Source organism: Monomorium pharaonis, chromosome 8 (assembly GCF_013373865.1).
Source record: "Monomorium pharaonis isolate MP-MQ-018 chromosome 8, ASM1337386v2, whole genome shotgun sequence".
NCBI classification, from domain to species: Eukaryota; Metazoa; Arthropoda; class Insecta; order Hymenoptera; family Formicidae; genus Monomorium; species Monomorium pharaonis.
In genome coordinates, this window is record NC_050474.1 from 391,206 (window position 1) to 417,744 (window position 26,539).

At 37.9% G+C, this 26,539-nt stretch overlaps 1 protein-coding gene across 4 annotated transcripts in view; it reads right to left on the minus strand.

Annotated features, from left to right (window-relative positions):
- Positions 1–404: 404 nt before the first annotated feature.
- The window catches only part of LOC105838091 (RNA-binding protein fusilli), a 35,844-nt gene continuing 9,709 nt past the window's right edge, over positions 405–26,539 (minus strand). The window contains exons 2-12 of one of the 4 annotated variants that reach the window (XM_012683379.3): positions 21,378–21,572; positions 20,758–20,986; positions 16,856–16,945; positions 14,028–14,082; positions 13,847–13,957; positions 12,634–12,904; positions 12,293–12,508; positions 11,998–12,225; positions 11,709–11,910; positions 4,079–4,281; positions 405–3,630 (exon numbers count right to left, since the gene is read on the minus strand). In XM_012683379.3, coding sequence (XP_012538833.1) covers positions 3,448–3,630; positions 4,079–4,281; positions 11,709–11,910; positions 11,998–12,225; positions 12,293–12,508; positions 12,634–12,904; positions 13,847–13,957; positions 14,028–14,082; positions 16,856–16,945; positions 20,758–20,986; positions 21,378–21,572 — 1,983 coding nt within the window. In that variant the 3' untranslated portion in view covers positions 405–3,447. Of the gene's footprint in view, positions 3,631–4,078; positions 4,282–9,825; positions 11,911–11,997; positions 12,226–12,292; positions 12,509–12,633; positions 12,905–13,846; positions 13,958–14,027; positions 14,083–14,281; positions 14,677–16,855; positions 18,308–19,671; positions 19,950–20,757; positions 20,987–21,377; positions 21,573–26,539 lie in introns of those variants that run through there. The other 3 variants (XM_012683378.3, XM_028189927.2, XM_028189928.2) reach the window with 3 other exon arrangements.

Here is a 26,539-nt window from a genome sequence, read left to right on the forward strand (position 1 = left end):
ATACTTTGCTGATACTTCGCAACGCTCGAAAATCCAAAAAATTTCGTCCAAAGTATCAGCAAAGCATATTAGGCGAAAAAGTTATTGGAAATTCGGTAACTTTCTCACTCATTCCGTACTCTTAATAACTGCGACGATTTTTCAGGTCTTTTGATCGGCAGTACAATGTTATTTCCCGGTGCCATCTTCTTCCTGCTGTTGTATTATACTTTCCTAATAATCTTCGGTGAATTTTCAAAGCTTCGAGAGGCACATTCTATTTTCCTCCGCCATCCCACTTTGCCATTTTGAAATAGACATACAAAAACAATAAATTATAAGTTAGTTGATATTTTTATTGACCTAATTTTTATATAAATTTGATTAAAACATAATTATTTACTTAAAAATGAAATTTTATCAAGTTATTTTTTTAATTTGTTTATTAAGTGACTATACAATATGGGATTTCTGTATGGAAAAGGAAACAACGAGAGCTTCAAAACAATATCGAATATATTAATATTAATATCGTCAAGATAACATAATTAAATATCAGGTTACTATTCGTCGCAGCCGTGCTTCTCGGCCCTCTGAAACGAACATTGGCATTAGGAGATTCTTTCTACGCCTGACAATCGACGAAGAAATTCCGCGGTGCCACCTTTATTAATGTGGCTTCAACGCGATATTTACGTATCAGCGAAACTATTTTTCATTCCGATTTCCTCGCGCCTCTGAGACACGAGACACATTTCTTCGGCTAATAGACATACATTATAATCTTACAGATATGTAATTTATAATTCTGTGTGTGTGTGTGTGTGTGTGTGTGTGTGTGTGTGTGTGTGTGTGTGTGTGTGTGTGTGTGTGTGTGTGTGCGCGCGCGCGCATTCTTTCTATTATATCTAAGTTATAAGAGGAGGCTGGCTCACATCTCGAGATCGCCCAGTCAGGTACCTCCGTTGCCTGCGGATGCATTTGGATAGCAATACGCTGTTTTCTACAACTAAGGACGCGTACATGCAACGAGTAAGAATAACTTAATCGTAATTGTCAACACGCAGTGCGGTTTAAATAAACCGAGTATCACGCCCGCTTTCATTAACGACTGGCAAGTTACTCAAGAAGGAAATTGTTTCCAATTTCTTTCCTATGTATATATATATATATATATATATATATATATATAAAAGATTAATATTATCTATATATAGTAATAATATAACAATAACATCATAGAGAGGAAAATTAAGTATTCACTCAACAAAATTGGCGTTAGTCAAACGCTGATTCTAATCGTTCATTCTAGTGTTCCTCAGCACCGGAGGCGCACCTGCTTTGATCTCTATTGCACGAATTGCCACAAGACGATTATCAACTATTGCACCAGTCGTGCGTGATCACACGTACGGTAACAACGGCACGACGAACATCTTCGAGGATGTCGGGGTCGTGCATAAGTCGCGCTCCTCGGAGCGTTGAAGTGCGTGCTAAAGTCGCGAAATTGTCATAAAAAAGAAACTAAAAAAAGGAGGAAAATCACGCGCCGGACGAATCAATTACGCGCGTTCTCGCTCACTTTCGCTGCATTTGAACAAAGCGGAATGGATCACACGGATAAAAACGCTGAAGCAATTCAGCGAGGGCATATCGCTCTTGTAAAGAAACGATGGAAAATGATATGAAAAGATCTCTTTTTTTTCATTGTTATTTTCATAACAAATTGTATGTTACAATTTTACCTGTCTTTTTAGTAAAAAGATCTATATAGAATATATAATACTCTTTTAAGTCTATAAAAGCTATATATGTGTGTGTGGTGTGTGTATAAAATTTTATATAGATAAAATATATGATCCTGTATATGTGTTTTTATTCGTATGATCCAATAAATCTGACGATTTAAATTCGAAGTTAACTTGCCAATAATTTCGACACGTAAAGTCGATATATGTATACCTTAATTAAATCGACAATTAATATCGCAACTGTCACTATCCGTAAGGCAGGGAGAAGAAAGAAATCGAATTCTCTACCGGTCCTGGCGAAATCAATTCGATCGAATTCGTATCCGCAAATCTAGAATAATTGTGTATTTGAGCTACAGACGGCTAATTTATCGTAGCCGTATTTAACTTAACGAGTTACAATTTTCGAACAATATTTCACTTACGTCTACGTACTCCTACACATATCATAAAAATGTTATCTGTACGCTAATGTGCTGATCGTTGATTAATATGTGTCGATATATACTTCTATACTTCAACAATGAACGCGGCTTAAACGGGACAGCGAAATATTCGCTCTCAAAAGAAATAAATTGAGAGACTAACGGAAGACTTTTGTAATATTTGCTGTTTTGATGTGAAAAATAAGCGTTGCCGTTTAATAGCGCACGAATATTGAAAGACATTGAGCGCGTTTGAAAAGAAAAAAAAATCATGAAGAAGACAGCGCGACGCAGATTTAACAATTCATGATCGAGTGACGAAACAACGACCAATGAAACAAATATATATTAATTTTCTCATTTTAAAACTTTAAAAATTAAATTAAGTAATATTTGTAAAACAAGTCGTACGTAAAATTTAAAAGAGAAAAACTAACGAAACGTAGCTCGCGATGTATCTTCAAGCTCGATAGGTATCGTCTACGATACAAATCGGATGCGTTTCAGTTCGATTGATTGCAAACGCGAATACGCGGCGCGGGCTACGAACATTGTCCGATACAATCGTTCACAATAATAAGTAAATATAATTATTATTTACATTCTATTTAATTTGTATATATAATATATATTCTGAAACGTGTACGAATCGATTACTCGAATATGTATCTATTCCCGCAAACTCTTCTAATTCGACGCAAGCAAAAGTCCGACACGACGATTGAAGTCCAATTGCTGTCGTTACAACGGGAAAGATAAAAGTGTAACGTAAAGAAATAAAACAAAAAAGGGAAAGGTTAAAAGGAGGAAAACGCAATATACGGGGCTGTTTCATTCCAGAGAAGGAGAAATCGGAACAAACGACGAGAAAGAAACGACGCCGCTATGCATCACGCCACACAACGGCTCCTATCTATCTCTAGACTAGAAAGAACGCGTCGCTCTCGCAGTCGACGCGTTGGAAATTTACGAAGAGGGGGTTTCTTCGGAAAGACGATAATTATACCTTTATATTTGCACTCTGCCGTGTACGCCTAGATCTACATACGCGAAGCGTACGTAAAATTGTCGTATGAAAAATATCGTTAACTCTTGAAGACGATGACGACGACGAGAACAAGGACCGTTCTTTCAATGATTCGCGTGAGCGCCTTCCTAAAACAACGGCTTTTTCTCACTCGAATCCCAATTTAACCGATCCCAAACGTCGAGCGTTTATCTCGCCGACTACTTGGGATCGTATGTCTACGAGGCAAGAAATCGGGATAGGCAAGAAGATCCGACCGAGGAGATCAAACCATGAAAACCTCAACAAAGGGACTGCACTCGGTCTGCGGTGGAGGCAGCGCGGCCATGCGTTTATCCAGCTCCACTCGTGGCAGGTACGCCTCGATACGCGCGTCGGGCCCCGCGGCGGTAGACGTCGGCAGCGTCGTCGCCCCGGGTGCTAATTGTAGACACTCAGCTGGTGCTAACTGCGATCACACAATTTATCTCATATAGTCACTAAGAGTGAAAAGGTTATTTGTAAAATAGTCGTTGACAAATAAGTTAAGAATATTGCGCATATTTTCAATCTTACTTAAAAATTACACATGGTTCTATATTTAAAACTAATATACAAAAAATTTGACAATTTTTTACCTCGATCAAAAATTATTTCAATAAGTAAAAATAAAAATAATCCTTGATTAAAGCAAGACATAATGTCTTACCTTGAGAATAACAGAATTTCAATCTAAATCTTTATTTTACAAGTTTTCAGATTGAGTCAACTCAATAAATTTGTAGATGAAAATATATTCAAATTTTTTCATTAGAATTGTTTGTAAAAAATAAGTAAAGCAGATAAAGAAATAGGGCCACTTTTGCCTCGCTAGAGCGAGAAATGATTTCGAGAAGACACAAAGAGGCTTTACTCACCAGAGCAGCTTGCTGAGGAATCTGCGGAATACCGCCGACACTCGCAGGGGTGTAATAATTGGTCGGGCTAACGGGTGGTGAGGGATAAGGCCAGTAGAAGATGGGTGGCGGATATGGCGTCGCGAATTGCGGCGGGCCGCGGGGCAACATCGCGGCCGCAGGTGGAAATATCGCCACAGGTGGTGGCGGCAACATTGTGCCTCCTAAAGAAAAAAGATGACAGTCAACATTTTTTATCAAAATAATCTGGTCGACTGGTTCAATTAAATCAACGCGAGCGAAAAAAAGATGCGGTTGTGCTTGTAAAATTTGCTGCGATTCACGAACCCTTCGATGACCTCCGATCATACGATTCAACGAGATCAGCTACCTCTCTCGCAAATCGTAATATCGTGGTCTCCAACTTAGCATATTGTTGACAAAAAAAAGGGACTCGCAGTACCGACAATCGTTATGTATGTACAAACGTAAAAAAAGAGTGCCCGCTATGTAACCACTCCACAATTACGACGAGTGACATCGTGCAGATCCGCAGAGATGTTTCTAGAAGCACACAAAGCGTTCTCATTTAGTAATGCGCCAGTATACAGTCGACCATATTTCAACAGCGTGTCTCGCATGTCTATGAAAGTGAATTAGTGAAACAATTTGTATTTTTAATGAAACGACCGCTAAGATCTTCTAACTTCGCACGCTGCACGATTTCACTTTCAATTAGGCTGATTTTGTACGGTCTGAGCAAATGTTCCGTCGGACTGACCGTGATTGACCAGGAATTTCATATATCAGACATTTTTTTTAAGCTAAACGGCGGTCTGATCCTAAATTCGTATCTCAAATTTAAAAACATTCTTTATTCACTATTTTACATAAAAATAGACTTTTCCTCATGCGTGGCTTGCTCAGATCGTACAAGAAAGAAGCCATCCAAAGGAATAATGACTTGGACTTGGCCTACCTGGAAGCACAGAAGTTAGTATTTGTAGGTCCCGCTACCATAACAGCAATCGACACTGCACCATTGTAACACGATATATAATGTATTTTTTTTATGTATATAAATATGTAAACGCAGCACCAACTTGCGATTTCGCCCCTCTGCCAAATCACCAGATACACTCAAATTCTTACTTGCTCATTCTTTTTCTCTCCCCTTCTACCCTTCCTTTCTTTCTCTCTATTCTTTCACTCTTTCTCTCTCTCTCTCTCTCTCTCTCTCGATCTCTCTCCTATTTCCTTTTCTCTCTTTTCGCCCAGCGAAAAAGCCTTTTTGCGTGCACTTTCTTGTAGCAAAAGTACAGCCTACGTGCATGTCACTTTAAGAGATATTATTTTACAAAATTTTAAAAAATATAGCAAATCACATAGAGCAATTATCCTGCTTGATTATTCCGCTCAGCAAATATAGCTTGAGCAAAAACGTGACACAGATGGCAAACTGTACATTTCGCACAATTCAATGTAGATTTGTATCGCATCAGGCAATTTGCAGGGTACAAGGGGGAAACATGTGACACGATGAAAGGAGTAAGTAGATATTTGCCAGATTAGTTCTAATAAGTCGCTGGGATGATCGGCATAGCGATAAGCAATGGCTCGTAAGAATTTGCCACATTAAAAAGTAACTTCTAATAGTATTCTTGAATAAATCAAGAATTTCAGCATTCTTCGAGAGAGGTAATTACGAAATGAAAAAGGAAACACTTAATCACTTTTTCTGAACGGAATAGACGCGCGTACAAAATGTCAGAGAAACGAATAGAGAGAGAGAGAGAAAGAGAGAGAGAGAGAGAGAGAGAGAGAATTTTACATGAGAAAGACAACAAAAAACAAGGAGAACGAACGAGAAAAAGAGAGCTAAGAGTTACGACACAGAAAATCTCCAACTTGATCTGTAGATACCAAAGATACCTATGAGCCCAATGAAAAAAAATGTATAGAACGTAACAAGATACGACAGTGATTGCAATCTTCGGCGACTTTTGGCGAATCATGGGATCACTGGAATCCAGCGCTGCGTTTTAAGAAGTAAATGTTCATTTCTCCTCAAAACTCAATCGCTCAAATATACGCTTCGCCTCGCTCGAGGTGCGGAGAGCGAAACGATGCAACGGGATCGGCATGCGAAGAGTGCAACCACCGGCCAACGTAATATAATCAGGGTAAGAGTCCACCAACCCGGCAAGCAAAAAGATATATATATCCACAAGGCACATTTATTAAACATGATCGTTCTCACCGTTGATATAAAATCATTGATATACAGAAAGTGTGTATACAGGAGATTTAAAAAAAAAGAGATTATACCGCGCGCGTGTGCGTGCGTGCGTGTGTGTGCGTGCGTGTGTGTGTGTGTGTGTGTGTGTGTGTGTGTGTGTGTGTGTGTGTGTGTGCGTATATGCGTATAAATACATGTGTATACCGCGTGCGTGTGTCCGTCTTCGGGAAGAAAAAAAGAAAGAAATCTTGAAGAGAAAGACAAGGAAATCATCTTTGGCAGACATGAAAAAACGATGCACGAAAAAAATATTCTCTTAGAATTTACTTAAAATCAAGGATTTTACTAGAATTTTAATAACTTTTTATAAATTTTTACTATAATTCTACTAGAATTATATATATATATATATATATATATATATATATATATATATATAATAAATTCTTCGACATTTATGTCGTTTCACGATTATCATTATTTTCGGAGTAAATTCCAAGTGAGAATTCTGTGTAAAGATAATTTTTTTAAAGTTCGGGTTAATTTATCGTTACGCTAGGACACTTCACGCTCTCGATATACACTTGTATTGAAATACTCCGAGATGCACCTTTATGGAAACAATGCGAAAAACGACCGATTGGTGCACCGCGTCCTTATAGTTTTCTCGTATTTCGATTTCTCTACCACGCAACCAGATCCAGTGATACATTCGCGTAATCAACAATCAGTGACAAAGAGCGATCGGTCTATTTCGCATCTCACCATATCTCGCTGCCTCTACAATATTGATTAATGCTACACAACCAAGTCGGGATGTCCCGATGTTTTGAAGTTGTCAGAGAAATGCACGCCCCCAGTTTCCTTAATCCCAGAACGCCGACGCGGATAATTATCTTTGCCATTCAAGCCATTTCTCTAGGGATTTTGACGGTGTTTCTCGTCTTATTTTGGCCTATCGCAAAATCGTAGCTAACATTTGTAACGCTTCGCCTTCAGCGTCCCGAGATTAAGTAAACAATTTACCGTGCAACTGTGCAACTCGAAATTCATTCATTCTTTCTTTTCTTTCTTTTTTTTAAAAGGCCCTCAATTATTTTAAAAGGCCCTCAATTATTTTCATGTAAATTATCTTCTCGAACAGTTACGTTATTGAGATCGAGAATCAGATTAGGATTATTTGATAATAATAGGTACTTTGCTGCAGCTATAATAAGAATCGAATCAAGATTATATCAAGACACTTGCTACCATTGATCTGTACAATCGCGTACGAAAAGTAACTCCGCGAGATAATTATAGGATCACGTGTTAAATAAAAAACAGATAAATGGAAAACTCATTATTAATTGTGGCTTGGGAGAGAGAAAAGGGGATTTTATTTTGTCAAATAAAACGCAACGTCTGGAGAGACACTCACTGGCTATAATATACATAACCATGTGTGAGAAGAAAAAAAGAAAGAAAAGAAAAAGATCGAATCTGTTATGCAATCGCTCGCAGGACGTAGGTACGACCGGAGGAAAGTTACAATATCCCTCCAACGAGACCATACGACATGCAATCAGAAATCGTTTCGCATACCCGCAGACATCAGACCACGAAGTGGTAATTATGACCGTCTCGTATTTGTGTCTATAGCTATGTATGTTCCCCACTATGTTAATAACATATAATATATGTATATAAAAAACCGTGGCAAGAGGAAGAAGTAAAATTACCATAAACATATTTCGCGATTCGCGTGACAGATTCGAGATCGGCTTCTCCAAGAGGGCCAGTTCTTCTCTCTTAGCGGAGAGCGTGTTTGTCACGATCAATGGAAGCCCGTTATTGGTGTAGCTAGTATGTTCTTAATTCTCTAGAAAAGTTAAATCGAGGATTCCAAAAACTGTGATAATGACAGCGGACTTTGATGACTTACTTATTAAAGCTCTTAAAGGAATATTTATATTAAAAAATAGAAGAAACTTTAAAACGATTGACGGGCGGACAAACCAATGGAAATAAAATCTGAAAAGAAAAAAGAAATCCCGAAAAACAAAGAAAAAAACAGGAAAATTATTTTTTCCAATTCCAACAAATTTTCCAACTAAGAATACTAAGCGTGGCAGTGCGAGATATCCGGCCACCTTACAAGAACATAAGGTCAGCGAGCCGTGTCCTCTCAATGAAGCCGATGCTCGATTCCCTGGTTCACCAATCTACCTATATCTGTCTTATTGTGTGCGATTTCACCAACTACACTATCACAAAAAAGTATTAGGCCGTAAGCCAGCTTTGAAAAAGTAAATACCGCCGACACCACAGTTAAATCACAAGCCGCGGGAGCGTATACAGAGACGGCGTGTTTTTAATACCGCTTTCTTCGTTCCCTGTTATCGGATACTCTCCAAAACCAAAATTCGATTAAAATCAGTCACTGTACCAGTCACTGCGTAATTATCAATAATTGTAAAAAAAACTTGAAAATAATAAATAAGCAAATTAGTGCAAATATTTTTTAGATCTAATTTTCATATAGATTTGATTAAATATATTGTTTTTTGAAAAATTGTAATTACATTAAATTGCTTTCACTCGTTCATTGACTGGTGCAGTGACTCAATTAATGCACATACTCGGTATACTAAGATATTATCCGTCACACACGATGAAATTAGTGCTGGATCACATCCATGTGGGCGTGATTATTGACGATATTATATTAAATGCAGTGAACGCTATATGTACGAAAGTGTATATTGGTCTGTTCTTTTTCGTTGCACTGCTGCACTGGTGCAACAAGTTAGAATGAGAAAAAATATATTTGTCTCACTTTAACTTATTGCACCAGTGTATCAGTGCAGCTAAAAAGAACAGGCCAAATGTGTCTTTATAAGTTGCACGCGATTTTCCCCAAATATAAAATAGTAGGTCAAAATTTATGTGCTTTGTTATAAGGACTGATTCACATATATTAATTTTTTAGTTGATTTCGAAGCTTGTATGTTACAATCTTTGAAAGAAAGAAAAATAGATGAGAGAGACAGATCCGCGAGTTGATTAAGAACAAACTGTGTCCACAAATGATTAATGACGAAATTTTTTTTACACATAGATTGTAACATACATGCGTATAATAGATGCCACGTATAAAAGAATCTACTATACGTTCGAATTAGAACTTTAGAATATATAACATTGGATGGAATGTCCATTTCACTTATACTAAACACTATTAAAATATTTCTAGCAAAATATATAAATGATTTTTTATATATAAAAGTACTTAAGTTGAAAATAACATCCTCGACTAAGGCTCCCATTTAATTTATTTTTAAAAAGTTCTCTAAAATATAGTTTTTAATACCAGCGTTTAAAAATTATATTTAATAGAATTCTTAAAAAATAAAATTAATTAAATGGGGGCCCTAATCTAGGTATCATATGTATACATGTATATACATGTACCTACATACGTACACACACACACACACACACACACACACACACACACACACACACACACACACACACACACACACACACACACACACACACACACACACACACACACACACACACAATATATGATATATGTATATGTACATAAATTTAGATTGTATAAATGGATATTTCTGATAATACCGACTTGCAAGCTTCTTTTGAGACAGAAAGAATTTTCGTTAGGCATTCTTCCATAGATGCTAGTGAAATATCAAACATTAAAAATATAACCATACAAAATTACTTAAATAACACTACTAAAATAGAAAATAGCATAATCAATACGTATTATAAAATCATATATTACATTAATAAAACTCTACAATAATTATTCTCGTGAAAGGAAGAATCATAAACCTTTACATTTAATATGTTAAAGAAAACATATATAATAAAAAAATGCCCAGAAAATATTAATCTTAATGTCCCGAATAACTCTTAACTTTCGATAAAATTCAGAAATAATGTCTACGTACCCACTATGATAATTCTGACACGTTCTGCGCGCGCGCGCGCGTGTGTGTGTGTGTGTGTATACGTGCGTGCGTGCGCGCGTATAAAAGGGAGCGCATATGCGTGTATAGAAATCTGAGAGCTAAATAAAGTACTTCCGTGTTCACATTGCATTAAATAAGGCACTTAGTTACGCTTACATGGAAGAGAATCTTCTATACGTGATCTTCCATAGGTACTCCGTGAACGCGCGATTACGAAAAAACATATGCGCGCGCCAAATTTCATATACCAGTACAATTAACATGCTTACCAAAATTAGCTTTGCTGCCTAAATGCATTAAGATAAAAGAAAGAAACCGTCTTGCGAGTTAAGTACCGTCGTGTAAGTAACGCCAGAATTTGTACCAAGCATTCCCAAACATTAGGTACACCTTGTCAGCTGGACAGACGTTGTAAATGACATTCTGCCAGTCTTGCACGGAATACGAAACGGAATGTCGTAGATATCGCGAATAATTACAACGCTTATTCACTAGAAATGTACATATAAATCCGTCAAAAGTAAATTGTAAGTATTGTCGTAACACAATTCCCGCGTAGCATGCGTACTTCCGCGTGAATAACAAATTCTTGCTCATCTACTAGAGAAACTAAGGCAATCGTTTCCGTTTTCTTCACGTGGACCCGAAAAAGTCTATAAAACAAAGCTAGAGATCGATGCAGGAACGCATCAGATCTGGGGATAAAATTGAGCTGGGTAAGGCAAGCCCGGGGCCGTGGCAGGAGCTGGCGCGTGGAACGCCGTTGCCGAAGTGTGCCAAGCACGTTTCGCGGCGACGCTACCTGCCGTCGCGTCGGCGGGAAAGGCGGCGTCCCACGTTCGCTTTAGGCCCATTATCGCGGCCGGGTTTAAGGTCGGTGCGGTGGGCATAATGGGGGCTAACAATCCGTGAGGCGCCGGTGCCCGTAGAATAGGAATACGTGGATGGGGAACATTGAAGAACAGAAACGGCGTAGTCGCTGCAGCCGCCGCAGCCGCTGCTGCCGCTGCTGGAGTTGTCGGTGGTGCGTGAAAAGCCGCGACGGCGGCTGCTGTAGCCGTCGGAGATGGTGCTACCGCGTAAGGAATCTGAGCTGCCTGAACCACCGGATTTGGAGCCGGTAGAGCTAGAGATTTGCTCGTGGCAGCGGCAGCGGCAGCGGCGGCGGCGGCAGCGGCGACTGCCGAGGTTGGTGATGGAGTAGTCGAGGTGGGAGACGGATTCGATGCCAGGGCCATCAGCCATAGATCCTGATTCCTGATAGCCTGCGCTTGAACAGCCTGAGCGGCTTGAGCCTGTACCAGAGCGTGAATGTCCCACAGGGGTGATGGTGGCGGCGGTGGCTGCGCGGTCGGAACCGGCACCGGCACCGGTGCTGGCGCAGACGGATGTGTGAAGGTCGCGGGGGACTGTGAGGTCAACGTACCAGGTGATAGTAGCGCCTTGGTCGACGGTGGTGTTACCGCACCTGTCAATACCAGATTCATGTCGTCGCCGCTGCACTGGAACACTTCGATGTATCGCTGCTTCTTGCCGTAAATCATATACCGATGGTGCCGCTGTGACGCACACGCATACGCCGATGCCTCGCTGTCCATCTGAATAAATGCCTCACCGGACGGTTGGCCCTAGGAAAAACGATTACAAAATGGAAATTAGAAAAAACAGAAGATAAACAATTATCCGCGCACAAGTATCGGTTGATCGGTATCTACCTGAGCATTATAAACCATGTGAACACCCTGATAGACAATATTTTTAGAATGTTCACCCATAAATTCCAGAATGTGTTCGACAAGCGCCTCATACGGCAAACCACGGAGTCTAACGCAATCTTTGCGCGTACCGGATGTAATGATATGCTGAGGGAGTAAGGGTGGAATTTGGGCGATAGGCGGTGGTGGTAGTATTACTTGCTTCGGATCTGTCGCTCTATTCAGGACCTATGTATAACAAAATCATCTTTTGTAGGAAAAGCACGTTACTCATTGCTGTAAAATTCAAATTTACCTGTTGCACTTCCGCGGTCGTACTTCGAAAAAGTTCTATATAACGGCTACCGATACAGTCTCGATGCTTGCTCAAGGCTTTCACCGCATCCTCTTCCTTCGCAAATAATACGAAGGCGTCACCTGTTGCTCTGCCATCCGGTTTCTTTACAAACAGCACACCATCCTCGCCGTCCAACACTTGGCATGGTTTTTGTCCGGATTGAAAAAATTCCAGCTATGAGGAAATCGCCGATAGTATATATACCATAGAAAAATTATATAATCGACGATATAATCGAGTAGCTCATTATCGTATATACAAATAGAGTATTAAAGATTAAATATTAAACGATTATGTACCACTTGTTTAGCAACACAATCATACGGTAAGCCCCTCATTCTAACGATGACTTGAGCCCCGCGTGACAGAAAAGCGTGCGCCTCCCCGCTCGTACCACCAGCAACGCCAACAAAGTCCTCTCCGGAAGCCTTGTAAACTTCTATATATCGTGCACCCATATGATGTTTATGCCGCTTCAGCGCCATGTCTCTATGTTCTTTATTAATAAACCGTACCAATGCCTCGCCGTTACGCCTTCCCATAGGACTTAAACAAAGAGCTACACCACCCCTAAAAAAGTTATTACACCATTGTTAGCGTATATTGTCGTAGCGACTAGCTCCACTATTCGTATTTACAAGAATTAAAGAATTCTTAAAGATAACGTTTATATAAGACACTCTACGATAATTCTGATCTTCAGGATTGCAGTTAAATCCATAGAGCATATACAGAAAAAACGTTAGTATCAAAATAAAATTAATATACCCTATTAAACAATCATCATTGCATTGTATAAACAAAAATTATTTTTTTGCTTATATATATATATAAAACAATGACACTCTTGCTTACATAATTTAATCTTCTATAAAGAATTGATAATTTTAAACTTCAGCATATATTTTATTTCAATATTATAATAGTTATAGTCACAGTTTAAATTGTACAATGTATATAATTATTCTAACAATAATAGTATTAAAAAATTCTAATTATTGATTTGAAGATATTGTTATCTTCTAATATTTTTTCCTTTAAACTCAAAAAAATTATTACTAAAAAGATAATAAAAATATATTTTTCTTGATAAAATTGTACAAAATTTCTTCATGTGAGCAAGTTTATCTGTTTAATACAATAATCTCACTTTATTTAACATTTCGTAGATAAAATATTCTCAAAACAAAATATCCCCTTTCTGTATACAAAATTCACAATTCCAGACATAATACTTGTCACTATATACAAGCAATATAATAAATAAGTAGGAAAGTTTTCAAATGGATTGCACTTATGTCATATAGAAGAAAACTGTAACTAGAATGACAAAACCTATGCATCTAAGTGCATTATAGAAATCGAGCTATGTCAATTACCTGCTTCACACAGATCCATGTGGCTTGTGCATAAATACCAAAAAATAGTTAGAGGATAATTAATTTTTGCTTGAAAATCCCATTAGTCATATATTCGTTTTGCTTTATGTGTCTCAAAAGGAAGATCACTTACTTGGCAACATTTAGTCCACGAAAAAACTTAGCAATGTCTTGATCCGAAGATTGCCAAGGTAGACCACGCGCTCTCACAACACAATCATTGTCTACTTCCTCGTCCTTGGAGCTGAAGGCAAGATTGTATCTCATTGTTCGTAAATAAACATACAAATTATTTACAAAACTCACAAACTTACCATATGCCAGGTTCCAAGACAATATTAATTATCTCTGGATTTTTAAAAACGTGACCTGAAAGTAATAATGCATCACATTACAATAATTTAATACACGTCAATCAAAAATTAAATATTCACTAACTAATGCAAAGTGATGTGACATATAAATCGAGTGTTCTCTTTCAGTTGCGTTAAGTCAGGTAATCAGAGCTTAAAACGATTAACTTGGAATCTGGAAGAGAAAGGATAAGAAAGCGGCCGAGTGGACATACCAAGGTTCCAAAGTGATTTAACCTCAGAAATCGTTAAACGAAGCATTCTTCTCATCAATCGGGATCGAACTCAAAAAGTCGCGAAGAGGCGATCTTTCGGACGACGCTTTTCCCTGAACAAACGCTCGTTAAGGAAGCACCCAAGTTGAGAATGTTCCGCGAAGCACGTCATCACGAAGAAACGTGGGATATGCATACGTATGTACATACACACTGGTACACACCATAAAACCACAGGCTGCAGGATGCAGATACAATCACGTAGGCACGCGCAGGCACGCGCGACTACGTCGCTTCTCTATAGCTGCACTTTCTGTACTCCTCCTCTATGTGTATTATAGTGAAAATTTTTCTTAGAGTTCTTTATATAGAATTTTTACATAAATTTATGAATTCTTTGTATAATTTTATACTTTAAAAAATTTTTCAGATTTTTTAATACAAATTAAATTATTATTCAAAAGTGCCCAGAGAAAGGGTAATACATATATCTCTTTTAGAACGTTTTACGTTTTATGTAAATTTTGAAATTTAATAGCGTTTGCGACCGGCCTGGATTAATCGTTCTGGGAGCGATTAATGATAACGTCATAAAGCCAATCACAGCCATTCTTCTGAAGAAAGGAATAACTGTGATTGGCCAGTTCTAGAGGTAAAGAACTTGAAACAGGTTAACCCAGCACCGGTCGAAAACGCCATAAGATTTCTCATTCTATACAAATTCCCCCTAAAAAACTTATAAAATCGGAAGAGACTGACGATATTTTTCCAAAAATTTTCATAAATTTAAAAATATAAAAAATCTTAAAAATATTAAGAAATGAAAATATTTTTCACTAGGATTTTATTTTTTTCCTTCTCTTCTCGTTCTTTGAAAGTACAGTACTATTTAATACTTTTTATAAAAAGCAAACTCTCTGTAATCTCTTATGCTTCGTCTCATATTATTCATAAGCTATTATTTCGCGTACGGAGAAGATTTTGATGAGGGGAAAAAATGGCCGGGACCTGTTTCGCGAAACTCATTGTCGGCAACAATGCGCAATGTCTTCTAAACTTGCGCTTATGCATTTCCTCTCCGTAATCCTATATGCGTCAGTTGGTCTCCGATTTCTCATACCTGCACGAAACGATCATTCGATTCGCGACCTCGGCAAAATGTGCGCCGTCGACAAGTAGTAACCCGGAATATGCGTGGAATCAATCGCCGTTTCCTCGTTTACCCCGAATAACTACTTGTCGGAAATTCTCAGACAAATCGAAAGATTGAGACAAGAAGGACTATCGTTCGACAAAAACCTTTCAACATTCGAGAGAAACATGATATTTATTCAATATCGTTATCTGAAATTTTTCTAAAATATCTAAAATTTCCCAAGTAAATATTAATTGATACAAATTTTAAGACAGTTGTGTCTTGCGTATTTCTTTTTACATATATCCATAACATTACATAATTATAACATTTATGAACAATTTTTTAAGACACAATTATATAAACGCTTTCTAAAGAAAATATATGTAAGTCAATCAATAATTTTTATGTACTTGTAAAAGTAGCAAAAATTAATAAACACTTACGACCCATAACAAGAAGTAAAACTCTAAAAAATATTAGTGTATAACATTAATTCTTTTCTGCAATTTTGCCAGCACTTCAATCACACTTGTAAATATTCTTTTGGAACTACCTGTCATGCAATGTATTCGGATGATTATAACGGAAACTGAAGATCAAATATCGTGCGGAAGCTTTCGAATGTAGTATAGCTCTAGTTATCGTTATTAAAAGCGTAGTATTTCGTCAATAGGGCAGATCGAAAGATAGAGCGATGTCAGAAGCGTGACTCATCTCCTTTTTTGCTCGCTCACACGCGTTACGGCGTGTATATTGGCAACGTAACTTTCCGCAGGTTGAGTGTCACTGTGATAAGAGAGCCGGCTTGCCGGCTACGCTGTTTAGAACGTTGCATGGCTTGACCTGCGCTCGCCCGCGACTAGAAAGAAAGAGAGCGTGTAGTGAGCATGAGTAGGAGGTGCGATCGATCCAAAAAACTCATCGAATTTCGAAATTCGAGAGAGGTCTATTAACGCGCCGAGAGCGTAAAATTTCGAGAGAAATGCGCGACAACTTCTCCTTCGGAGAGCGCTCAAGTGACTTTTCAACAAGAGCAATTTAATCAGCGACGCAATCGCAACCTCCAAGGTTACCCATCGTCGGGCGTATAAACATGTACTGCACTGCACATTATTTGGAGACATGCCGTGCGTGTACGTAGCTCGTGCAAAATTCTTATCTCCCGCAAGAAAGAACAAAAGAAAAATAGAAGCAAAGAGAAAGATACGCGCCGTTCAGAAATTTTAAGGACCAAGTATCCTCACTATCCGTTTCAGAAAATTGATAAGACTCTCAATGTTCAGGAATTAGAAGAACCGCCCCAATTTTCTTTTTTCTTTTTTTCTAAGAAATTTCGAGCTGCAGATATGTTTTATCTTGAGCATTCGTCACGAGCATACGTCGGTAGACACATATACCTGAGCATAGCTGAGTATTCCTGATATTTATTGGCTTACCATCCTTGATCATCCTCTGTATTACGTTGACCATGTCCTGTATCTCTTTGACGTGAAAATCATTTTCGATATCCGGCGGCATTCCGAAATCTGATTTTTAACTGTTAAGGAGATATCTTAAGGAGACTCTGATATCGTAATGCCGATAGGCAAAACAACTCGTCTGCGCTTTCGACAAGTTCTTAAAAAAGGCAAATTTATTATATTTGCGCAATTCCAAATTAAAACTCTTGCGATCTTTGTGCTGTGACTCAACACTACCAGAAATCAAACGAAGCTTTTATTTTTAAGCGTTTTATCTCATCTCTTTTCTAATTCCAATTATATCAGCAATATTTTAAATGTGATTGTGAAAAAAAGACTAATCTTTGAATAACAGTCGCAAAAGCTCGACTTTGTATTCCTTTATAAGATATATTTGAGATACAATCTGGAAAAAAGATAAGAAATTTGAAACACTCTGAAAAAACAAAAAATAATCCTTGTAATTAATATATCTTTTATAAGGTTTCATATGAACTTTTCGATTAGAAATGACATCGGTGCCACTCTGCATGTGACCCTAGCGATTGTGCAGACTTTACATAACAATAATGGAAAAGAGAGGGAAAAAGGTATAATGTATACAAAAAATAAATAAATTTTCATATATTCGACTGGACTAGATTTTCTCGTGTACACAGCAGAAAACATTTTGTTTAAAACCGGAAAAATTCTGGTTAAAATTTTTGTGTTACTTCATTTTTATTTTGTGATTAAATTAACGAAAACTTGAGCGGGTATGCATACGATATGTGTTAAATGTAATATAAATCTTTCAACTGTGTACAACGAGTTGGAAACTCCAAGCCAGGCGAACGAGTGGAAGAACGATGAATTAGTAAATAATGATATGGTTCAGTAAACGATGTTACACCGATAGAGTGTAAACGAACACAAACAACGCTACGTACTCTGCAGTTTATGAACTACAAATGAACGGACACATTCATAATGATCAGATAGTACTATAAGGAGGAAAAAAGTTGTCAATGTGAAATTTCTGCAGTTCGAGCATTTATGTATTTAAGTTGAGAGTTTAAGAGAATTTATATATTTAACTTAAATACACAAGTACTTGAGCTGTGAAAAAAATTGATCAAATTGAAAAATTTAATCCATTTTTTTCAGTGTATAAATCATACGAAGAACATCTAATCGAAAACTAGGCCTGTTGAGGAAACAAGAAACACACACACACGTGACGTTTGCTTGTTACTGGCCTGTTACCGATATCTTCATCGGAGGATTGACCTTTAAACCGCGTGCCGATAAGACGGCATCGCTTCGCGGAGGCTTTCTCAAGTCATCTGGTCGTCACTGATTGTAAAATGCGACGTTCCTTTTTCCTTGCTCATCATCTTTTTCTCGTCTGTGAATAAATGATTCGAAAACGTAGCCTGTTCAAGGTACCTACAGCGAAAGAAGAAACGTAAGAGTCAAGTTCACATTCTGACACGTTTGACAAAGACGAGGAGAAATATTTCGCGTGCGCAGATTTCTGAATGATTCGTCGATTCTTTTACTTTGCAAATTAATTCTGCTACGCACTTTTCCATAGAAATAACAAGTGAGATATTCATAGGATTAAATTTTTAACTTAATTGGAAACATTGGATTGAATTAATTCAGTTTAATTTGGTTTTATTCAGAAATTGCAATGTAATTCATTAGATTCCTGATTTTTTAAATTGCAAATTCAAGAAAAAGTATTAGTCAAATATTAGACATTTAATACTACATTTATCCTTATCAAACTCTCTCGGGAATTGACATGCCAAGTAACGCTTTCGAAAGTTTGAACGAGATAGGCATGATGAAAAGATGCCAACAATTTCATTAATTAGATAGTGTCAGTTAAATAAACAAACAGAGCAAAGAGTGCGAATCTAATAATACCCAAGTTCATAAATCTCAAAAAGAGATGTTATTAAGAAACATTTCAAATTAATGTAATCGTTCAAATTAAATAATAAAAAATTTCTATAACATCGACGGATGCCTCTAAATCAATGATAAATTTCGGCTTTAACATAAACGCATGTGCGCGTATTTGTGAGAGGAATGTAGAAAAGAAGCAGAGTCCGGCTAATCTCGAACGCGGCTCACATTGAACAGGTGAACGTTGAGTCGATCGATATGCATACGTGCATATTCGTACACACATGTCTCAGACGGCGCAGGTGGTCTTGTTTTATTAGTGCTAGCTGTATACGACACGACGCATGTTGGATATAAAAGGAAGGCCGATCACCATGAGTAACCAACATGAATTCAAACTGAGATCGAATTTGAGACAGGCGTCTCACGTCTCGTTCGGATAGCACTTGTATTACTTTTGACTTCATGGAAATCTCAACTTTAAATCTCTGTTACATATGAAACATCGCACACCTCCGCGTTGTAAAACAGGAGCGATACGAATCAAGCAGAAAGGTACCGCGTAATTATTCACTTTATTAAGATGCGAGCCTCGAAATAAATTTATATCTGCGCATAAAATGCAACAGCATAAATAACGATACCATGACTTCTTTATTGAGTCAAGAATGTCACTTTTACAAATAAATAAGAATTGAGTGATTGGTCAATTTAATTACGTAGTTATTCAATGTGCAAGATTAAAAGAAATCTTCCCGCGTATCAAGTTCGAAGCGCGGTCGACAGATAACAGAATCTTATTTTTCAAGTAACTCCTCGCGAATACTATTAAATGTCCAGATGTTTCAACGTTCTATCTCTCGCGCAGAGATAGATGTGAAAAACGGAAAACATACCTGTTCGCGAGTACCTCTAATTCCGAGCAATTCAAGCGCACGCGTTAAATCCCCCAAAAAATCCGCCGATCTGAGTTAAAGATGACTGATGCGATCTCCACGGTTTAATTTTCCCTTCTTTCTTTCGATCTCTCCTAGTCCAATCTGCGACAATTCAGACAATTTGCGGGATCAGGCAGATACGGCCAGACAACATCACAGTCGTCGGTTTAAGTTCCGCGGATAGTAGAGCGGCGACGCGACACGTGTGCGCTCGTATTCCGTACGATCGCAGAGACTACTTGCTACTGATTCCGTTCGGTGCCATGTCGTCGAGAATCTGTCGTCGAGTTGATTTCCGTCGCGCCGCCTAACGGCTACACGACGCGAAGGTTTTCGACGTGGAAATCCGCAAGCGATGCGATACGTGGGTTAATTTCTTCGTTGGACGTGCTCATGTCAATGTCACACCGCTCAAGTTCGAGCACGAGGTGACAAAACTGCAATACCATTCCGCGGCGACCATTATCGGTACACCATCAGCGAGGACGCATGCATTGGCATTAGCATACAATACCGTGTGAAATTTCTTAATCAGCACAGCACACTTCCAAGTATTGGAAGTACTGTCTCAAGTAAGATTTTATTCAATCGTTTTATGTAGGTAACTGATTTTCTCATAATAGAAATATCGAAAGATCTAATTAAGAGACGATAAAAAATGAAAAAAATTTCCAAGGGCAATTATTGTTCGAGAATAGGAACGGAGTAAAGAAATCGCATCAAGTAAACTTGTCGATAAATTACCTTGCAATTTTTACACTTGCTAGTTTTTGAAGTAGAAGAAAAAATTAACATATAAGAAATCGTAATAAAAGCTTTGATATACGTAAATAAATAAATAAACGCCATTATTTAAATGATAACATGTGGTCTCTTTCAAAGTGGTATCGATGTCAAGCTAAAGTTGCAAATCGAAAATGGAACGAGAGAAAAATTAAAAATATAATTAAGTGTTTACGTGTAAAAAAATATAAAATATAAAGCGTATGCAACAAAGCCAATTCATCGACCGATGACAAATTTTACGTAAGCACAAAAGGATACATTGCAGCATTTCTTGCACTCCGAGGGTCGATAATTCGCCATGAGATGAGTAACACTCTACGAAATCCTTCCGGAGATCGTGAAAGTAGTTGTAATGTTCCGGTAGTTCGATGTCCTTATTGCAAGCCTCCGGATGCAAGCATTGCCTCATCGGCGCCTGGCCATCCACGACAAATCGCGGTTTAATACCGGAAGTTACGCCAGACATGGAGTTCCACCAGTCTTCAAACTTAAAAATAAAAACAAGACATCAATATTGAATTACAATAGATTACTTTATCGCTGTTATATCAATGTCTTGTGGATAAATGTACAGACAAAAATCCAGCAATTGCATTATTCATACATATATAAAAATCTTCAAAAGAAAATATTTTCAATTTAAAAAGTTAAAATTTAAATTCCTAAAATATATTTCATAATTTCTCAAATTTATAACAATTATTTATATAATTCATTAATTATAATGCCTCAGTCAGAAGTTTTACACTTTTATTATAAAATTTTTATCAACTATTTCTAAGAGCCAGAATGTTTTTACTAACGTAATTTTTAAGTAAAACTTTCAATAAATATCTCAAAATCTTCCCTGGTTTTACTGTTATCAATATAAAGAGCACCTTTTCGATAGCTTGCTGCAAAGAAATTCCGTACTCCCGAACATTTCGTTCGGTCAAGGCTGGTGCATGTGCCAGCGCGGCCTCGTTAATGATCCCGCTACTTCCGGCAACCGCTGGGTTGTCGCTGCCGGTCCCGGGTGTGCAACTCTCTTCCATTACCATCGGTCGCACGATGTATTGCTGTCTGCCTAGCACCTGCAAGAAGAACGTGCCCAAGTCATGAAGAAGCAACGCCCGCAAAAAACTTGACTTGAAGCTGTTGCTATGCGGCGCAAAGACGTATCAATTATATTCCATACGCAACGAGAGAGAGAGAGAGAGAGAGAGAGAGAGAGACACAACTTTAATTTTATCTGATATCAAACGCGCGTACAAAAGCGGGACGAACGCTTTCGCTTCCATGCTTATCGAAGCGAGCTGCAAGCAGAAAAGAAAAAAAGGTACGCGGGTGCGTTTTCCGGCGGTGCTCAAAGTCAAATCAAAACGCGCGACCCGTGAAAGTAAATGTTATAAAAAAATGTGTTGCAAAAAGAAAACAAACGCGATGCGCAGATTGTACATTGTGCGCAGAGTGCATTAGTTTCATCTGTCCTAACATTCGTGACCGAGATAAGATCCGTAGTAGAAGCAAGAAAACTATCTTTATGAAATAACAACTTGCATAAATCTACCTCACATTTTTTATTTCGTAATACAAGTAGCTTCGTTTTATTTTCATATTCAATATGAATAAAAATCTCACAAGTAATCATCAGTAATCACACACACGCGCGCGCACTTGAGATTCCTTTTGTTATTGCCACGTTACTTCTTTGCGTCGCTATTTGTTGCAGATGTTATTAAACATATGATCCAATACAAATAAAAATTTTGCTCACATAAAAAAGCACGTTCCGTTTGTTATCGCCACGTGTTACTTTTATATGCTGTTTGTTAAAGTACGCATTGTCGAAACACTCGAGAAACTGGATTAGATAGCGTACAATTACAATCTGGCCGTAGAGAGGGCCAATTTTGATTGGTCCACCAAGTTGTCACCTTCCGAGAGAAAGAGACGAGAAGAAAAATAGAAGAGAAAAAGACACTTCCATTTTTATTGTAAATGTATAATTCTTCTCTCTTAACGAAATCACCTCATGGCTCTGATTTTGAATTGAATTTTGGCTACGATTTCCGAATTGAATTTTGATAGCTGTCAAATTTATATAATAGATGATTATCTATACAATTATCGTTGCAGTTTATTTTTAAAAGATAAAAAATAAAAAGCTAAATAGCGCGCACAAAGTGCTAAACAGAGAAAATTATTTGACAAAAAATAAAATTACATTACATTATATGGTCACATAGAAAAAGATTCAGCGAATATTCGGTATATTAATTTCATTATAAATTCACTTAGTTCACTTATTGTTAGTGACTGATTTTTAATTCTCTTTCAATTCTTAATTTTCCATATATGGTCTAACACGGGCTTTAACGTGATTCTTTTCGATCGAAAGACAGAGCCGGATGATCGGGATCACCGACAGCGCGCGGTCAAGGTCACGAATCAAGGTTACCTTGCACCTCGAACTTGATCCGTGCATTTCCTCGTGTACCGATAATGCATCGTGATTAGCGATATTAACGCACAGAAGCGCCTGCGACGAGACCGGAGTGCTTCCGCCAGCTGCGGCGGTTGCATATCGAAAGGGGCAGCTCAAAGCTCCGACAACTTGGAATAATGATTACAGAGTTCCACGGTTTGACTATTGGTTTGACTGACTATTGGTTTAAAATCTAGCGTCACATAAAAAGAAAACAAAACAATAGAGAATCGTAAATCGCTGAATGGGCTATTCAAGCTTCTTTTTCTCCCAACTAATAATGAGAAAAGAAATCGCGAAGTTGTATGAGAAAGGCCGCACGAGCGAGGGAACGCGTTGCGAAACGCTACCTCAAGACAGTGATTCTCAAAGTTGGCCAATGACATTGCGATATTTTGCATCTTGCGTTATTATTGTAGACAAACATAAAAATTTATATTCAATTATAATACCCCCTAAATAAATTGAAGGGTTCAATGCGAGAATTCCCAAACTGATTTCAACTGTCAGAAATTGAAGAGCAATTCTCCGAGTTTCAGTTTTATATGAATTTTCTCTAAATTTTAAAGAAGACGGAGATCTCTCTTGTCACGTTGAATCCTTTGATTCATACAACAACTAGATCGGAAAATGTTATGTTTTGTTTCTTACACGGTTCAAAAAATGGGTTTCACGTAAAAGCAAAAATAGACAAAACACGAAAGGTGCCTCGACCTTGCTGAGCCTGCATATTTCTTGTGCATGCAGGTACACACATAAAGCAGCATGAACACATACGAGACGACAGAATATATGCCGCCGTATCTGCAATGATTACCATGTGTGACGATATCTAACAATAAGACAGAGAATATTTTAATGTTAAAATTACCACCGCTATTAATAGTAAAAGTAATAATACTATATTAACGCTTCAAAACCAATCACAATGAAAGAATTTTCCAGAAATAATTTCCACAATAACTTGTATATAGAGATGCATAAAGTAATCGTAAACTTTCGCGCAAGTTTGTTTAAAAACTTATTTATACTTTATTTTATATCGTACGATCACGTACTTCAACCTCATATCAGTTACACTCTCGGGTACGTCGCGCTGGAAAACACTTCAAATTGAAAATATATTCAGATTTTGATTTATTTCAAGACCACTATAATCCAATTTTAATCCGAACATGTTTACCGTTCTTACAATTACCGATGATTAATTTCTACTCTAAGCTTTAAAATGCTTTCTTACAAAAATTTGATGCAAGGGATGATTTCTCTTAATGATATCGAACTTAACTTATAAAACTATGTAGGAACTAATTTTTTATAAAACGTTTTTAACTTGAAAATTAAAGAGTTGATGGGAAAAAAAGAGAAAAAAGTTTGTTATAATGTGCTTAATTTGCATAAATTAAAAAAGAAATTTTAAGACTTTTTTAGACTTACTTTATCGTGAGCTACAAAAAAAATCACAAGCACTTTAGAACTTTTGAACAACAGTATATATACATCTAATACATATCTTTGAAAAAAATAGATAAAAGCAAAAAATAAATTAATCGCACATTTATATTGCAACAGAAGTCATGGAATATCTCTAACAATAAACTGTTATAGATTTAAGTAATTTTTTACAAAATTACGAATTGTTTTTACTACTTAGCCCTATAATACTAACTTGGACTGAGATATTTGTGTGATGTTAATTTTATTTACATTATTTAAAATTCTTCAAATGCCACAAATCAAATCAATATATACACAAACCACTAATCGAATGTATAATTTGACTATTCAAAGTCGCTTCGCACAATCGAGAAACTTCTAATCTAATCCTAATTTTATTTAAAGAGATACGAACATTGGCATATTTATAACTATTCACGCTATGTTTGCGACGACGTATGCCTGTGCAAGAAATATAATAGTCAGGTTCTTTGATGAGTGGGGTTAATGGATCAAGGTAGTTCTGCCAGAGATACGATTCCTCATCATCATCATCATCATCATCATCATCATCATCGTACCGTAGATCGAGCGTCTTCGACTGATGCCGCGTGTCGATGAAAAGTCGTGTGGCGTAATACTTATACGAAAGAGAGGGATCTCCAGAGAACGTTACGTAAATATAAGTCGCTCCTTCGACCGGCCTTCGTCGCGCGGGAGATCCTTTCTATATACGCACGATAGGAATAATTTACCGAAAAACAAAACCTACTTTCTCGGAAGTTAACGAGACAAATGTGTGTTCATTTCAAACTGCACAGAAAAGAGAATCTCGAGTACATCCTTTAGAATTTCGAAACAATGGACAAAAAAAACAAATGGACCGAAATGGAGTTCGGAAAATATTTGTGTACGAATGCATACAAGTTTGTCTTCAAAAAAATTACGAGAGATAAGTTTTTTTGGTAAATTTGTCAGCCAACATATTTGTCTCGCGTTATCAAAGAAAATCCTTCTTGCATGAACGTCTCGACGCGAAATAAATTTCGGATTTTATTTTTACACGAAAGAAATGTAAATAAGTGCAAGCGAATTCAATTTCGTATTTACCATCGAGGTCTTCCGTATTCAGGTTTCGGAGCAGAAAATGGCAACTGCCGAAGGACGAAGGTTCAATGAACGAAGGAATATTCCACTAGTAGTATTATATTCGCGTCAACACTGCTATACGGAATAGCGTACACCGAACCGTGGTACGCGTCACGGAGAAAACAAAAATAGAAAAAAGAAAAGGAAAAGGGGAGCAGAAGAGAAATCGGGGATCGAGGCGAGAGTGGAGGCGACGTATGTGTTCTCTCCTCCTTTTGGTTCGACGGGATGTGGCAACTGTATATAAAATCGCCGCGGTTGTGAATACAAGGTCGAATTAAACGTACACGCAAAGTTCTCATAAATTGTAAATGCGCCGGTCGAGCTGTGCGCGACGTCGCGGGGCTACGGAGGGTGGGAGGTCCGGGAGGTCAAAGGTCCCCCGCGGTCGGGAGATGGCAGGAATACATGTACGCTCCTCGCCACGAGAGGCAAGTAAAAACAGAAATGGGAATGCAAACGTGACGTGATACGCATTACGTAATCCACTGGATTACGCTCGACGTCCCGCGAAAATGACATAACGCACGTTGTCATTGCTGTCACATATGCCCATCATTGATGGGTTGATCGATCGAAACGGGACGTCCGATCGCTTCTCTCTCTTTATTTTTTTCTTTAACGTAGGATTAGCGAGACTTCGTAACGGAAGGCCTAATCTGTTCCGCGATACTCGTATCTCGTTCTTGATACGTGATTGCGTGTCTCTCGCCGAGTCGAGACGCAATCCTGATTCGCAGCGGCGATCATGGTGGAACGTGGAAGACCGGAGCTCAGTCTGGGTGGGAGAGACGATCGCGAGCGCGAACGAAGGTGGGAAACTGGGAAGAGAGGAAAGAGTCAAGATGGTGGACCGGAATGGGGCGGTTGGTTGCGCGCGAACCTACAGCTCGTGTACGCGAGCGGAATGTTGCTTACGGAAAGTCGGAGGACGAAGCGGGAGGTTCTCTACAGTTCTCTACGTGTGGCAGCGGCTCGTCAAAGACG